This window comes from Nanorana parkeri, unplaced genomic scaffold (genome assembly GCF_000935625.1).
Source record: "Nanorana parkeri isolate BGI_ZX_2015 unplaced genomic scaffold, ASM93562v1 scaffold1304, whole genome shotgun sequence".
NCBI lineage: Eukaryota > Metazoa > Chordata > Amphibia > Anura > Dicroglossidae > Nanorana > Nanorana parkeri.
In genome coordinates, this window is record NW_017307572.1 from 269,378 (window position 1) to 272,327 (window position 2,950).

General features: G+C 36.7%; 1 protein-coding gene across 1 annotated transcript in view; it reads left to right on the top strand.

Annotated features, from left to right (window-relative positions):
- The window catches only part of TRPM2 (transient receptor potential cation channel subfamily M member 2), a 79,788-nt gene that overhangs the window by 3,832 nt on the left and 73,006 nt on the right, over positions 1–2,950 (top strand). Inside the window, exon 3 of the mRNA XM_018569207.1 lies at positions 1,740–1,825. Within this exon, the coding sequence (XP_018424709.1) occupies positions 1,740–1,825 (86 nt within the window). The remainder of the gene's footprint in view (positions 1–1,739; positions 1,826–2,950) is intronic.

The window sequence follows — 2,950 nt, forward strand, 5'->3', positions numbered from 1 at the left end:
TACTGTGGTGGATTTATTATATTGTACAGTGTATAATTCAACAGGGGAACACACAAAGGTGGTGGGTACACCAAAAACTCAGAGCTTAACAAAAATTGGTTCAGAAATCATTGCAAGGTGATCTTGCTGCTGAAATATCCACAATCATTAAAAAGTCAGGGCTGACATAGCCCACCAGGCTCCACATATAAAGTATCACTTTTGGGTGGATTGAGTATAATTTAGCCCTTACACTGAAGTTGCCATGAACCAGGCAAGTTGTTACTGAAGGGTTAGTCAAACTAAAAGATGGATTTCCGTTACAGACACAATCTCCCCACTATATTTCCTAACTTGGTTTCTATCCTCCGTGTAGGAGTCTTACCCCTCCTACAACAACAGGTATACTGCTGTGTGTTACCATCCTTGCTGCATTCCCTCTATTTTAAAATCAAGTTACAACCTTACAGGGATAGAGTAGAGAAGTATTAAAATCCCTGGAAAGTTTTTATTGCTGTCCATGTCTTACCCTGTCATCAGAATGGAAAGGGATGGAAATCTAAAATTCTTGTAGTTGTCACCAAAAGAGGAGGTAAGAGACAACCTTATGATGGGGCAACCTGTTCCGGTGAGAAATAAAATGCAAGCTCTTTTCATTTTGGAGAGATTTTTTTCTTTCTTGCTGTATGTTTTCAGAAAAAGAAGTGAAGGAAAATCATCTCTATGGGACACAGACATAAACAGAAATAAAAAATCAAAGTTTCATACTCTATCCAAAGCTATTTAAAACATGTTTTTTGCATTTTTTTAAATGTGTGCAGGGTGACATACCGTGCAGAGCCCCCAACAGCTCTGCATATGAACAGCCACCTTTCACCCCTTACAAATAGCCCAACCTTGTGATGAAGGATGGCCTAAGTTAAAAAATAGTGGGGGTGGGAGGAGGAGCTGGGGCTGAGAGTGACTTTGGGGAATATTATTGCTTTTTGAATGTAAGTGCTTCCTGGGCATCAGGCAACCAAGAAACTCTTTAGGGTATGGGACCTTATATACAGTAATACCCTGGTTTACGAGCATAATTCGTTCCGGAAGCATGCTTTTAATCCAAAGCGCTTGTATATCAAAGCGAATTTCCCCATAGGAAATAATGGAAATTCAGATGATTCGTTCCACAACCCAAAAATATTCATATAAAAATGATTACAATACTGTACTGTAATATATTACTGTACAAAATATAAAGAAAAATAAACCGATTACCTGTACCGATATGGTTAGTGTGAGGGGGACAAGAGAGAGGAGGATTATTGTATAGGACGACTTTCACTATCACTAACGGAATTACTGCTATCTCTTGACTCATTTCGTGAAACCTTAACAAGGAATCTATCCAATGGGACATTGCATTGTCGTTTAAACAGACTCATCGCTTGCACTGCTGCAGCCTTATTCGGGTGGTGCTTTTCTACAGAATTTTGCTCTTATTGCAAGACATTGCTTGTATATCAAGGCAACATTTTTCAGAAATGTTTGCTTGTCTTGCAAAACACTCTCAAACCAAGTTACTTGTAAACCAAGGTATTACTGTATATAGGTCCCTTTAAATTCCTGCATTAAAAGTCTGTCAGCTTTTTAGGACATTTAAAGTGAACATAGGTTCAATTCTAAATAATATAGTTACCCTAAAGCAGTATTTTTTATATAAAACATTATTACCCTAATTTGTATTAGGACACTGTATTAATGCTCATTTTTTGCAGGAAAACATATGCTCCTGGATTTCAGAAAATATTAAAAAGAAAGAATGCATGTATTATATGGAAAGCTCAAAAAATACCAACACAAGGTAAGCTTTTATGTACTGTTTTATTTGTGTAAATCTTCAGAAAAGAAATAGTTTTAGCACATACCAGTTAAAATGTCATACCATTTTAATGAGTTATATAAGGATAAAAAGTGAACTAATGGTGCAGGCATCAATATTAAAAAATTGTTATATCAACTGCATAAAAGGGCATCAGGCTACATTGCCTATAGTCTCCTAAATTGCATTGATCTGCATTCTAAGTGGCATCAGCAAGTGCACATCCCACTGTGAGCAAAAAATGCCAGTGCTCTCTGACCAGAACATGCACTGCGTTTACTGTCTGCAAACAAGAGAATGCCTTGTGTCTGCATTAATCAACCAGAGGTCCTGTTTGTGCAGGAAACAGTCTGCGATTGGGGCTGTCTGAATCTCACACATTGTTGCTCTTGTTTATTAGCTGGAAAATAAATTTGCTGTGCACTTTGGAAAAGATAGTGTATCAGCAGTATCTAAATGGGACTGTTTGTTGTTTTAGCACCAAATGACTTTCACATTATCAATAAACAGTCTGGAGCTGAACATTTTTTGCAACATACCTAGATGATCTTGGTTGTATTTTTCATTGAACATTTAAATAAGTGCTGTAGGCAGCGTTGCCGGACATTTGTTTTTTATATTGGTGCCAGCACCATTAATTTATTTTTTAACTTTTTATAGCACTGTAATATGGTATGATATTTAAACTGTATGGTATGATATAAAATCAACTGTTTACATATAGTATCTTGACTTTGTTGGGGGGTAAGTCATTTTGATGCAAGCAGCTGGAATATAAAAGGGAACAAGACTTTGGGCTTGATTTACTAAAGGCAAAAAGGCAGTACACTTTGCAGGGGAATTTGCACTTTGCAGGGGAAGTTACCCTTAGCCTGGTGAATGTGGTAAAATTTCACTTTGCAAAGAATACTCAATCAGGTGCAAGGAAAAAAACAGTATTTTTGCTTGCACACGATTGGATGATGGAAGTCAAAAGAACTTCATCTCATTGACTAAACTAAGGAGTAATTTCCCCTGTAAAGTGCAAATACCCTTGCAAATTGAACAGCCTATCTGCCTTTAGTAAATCAACCTTTTTGTGTATATGTGTATCAATATATATATATA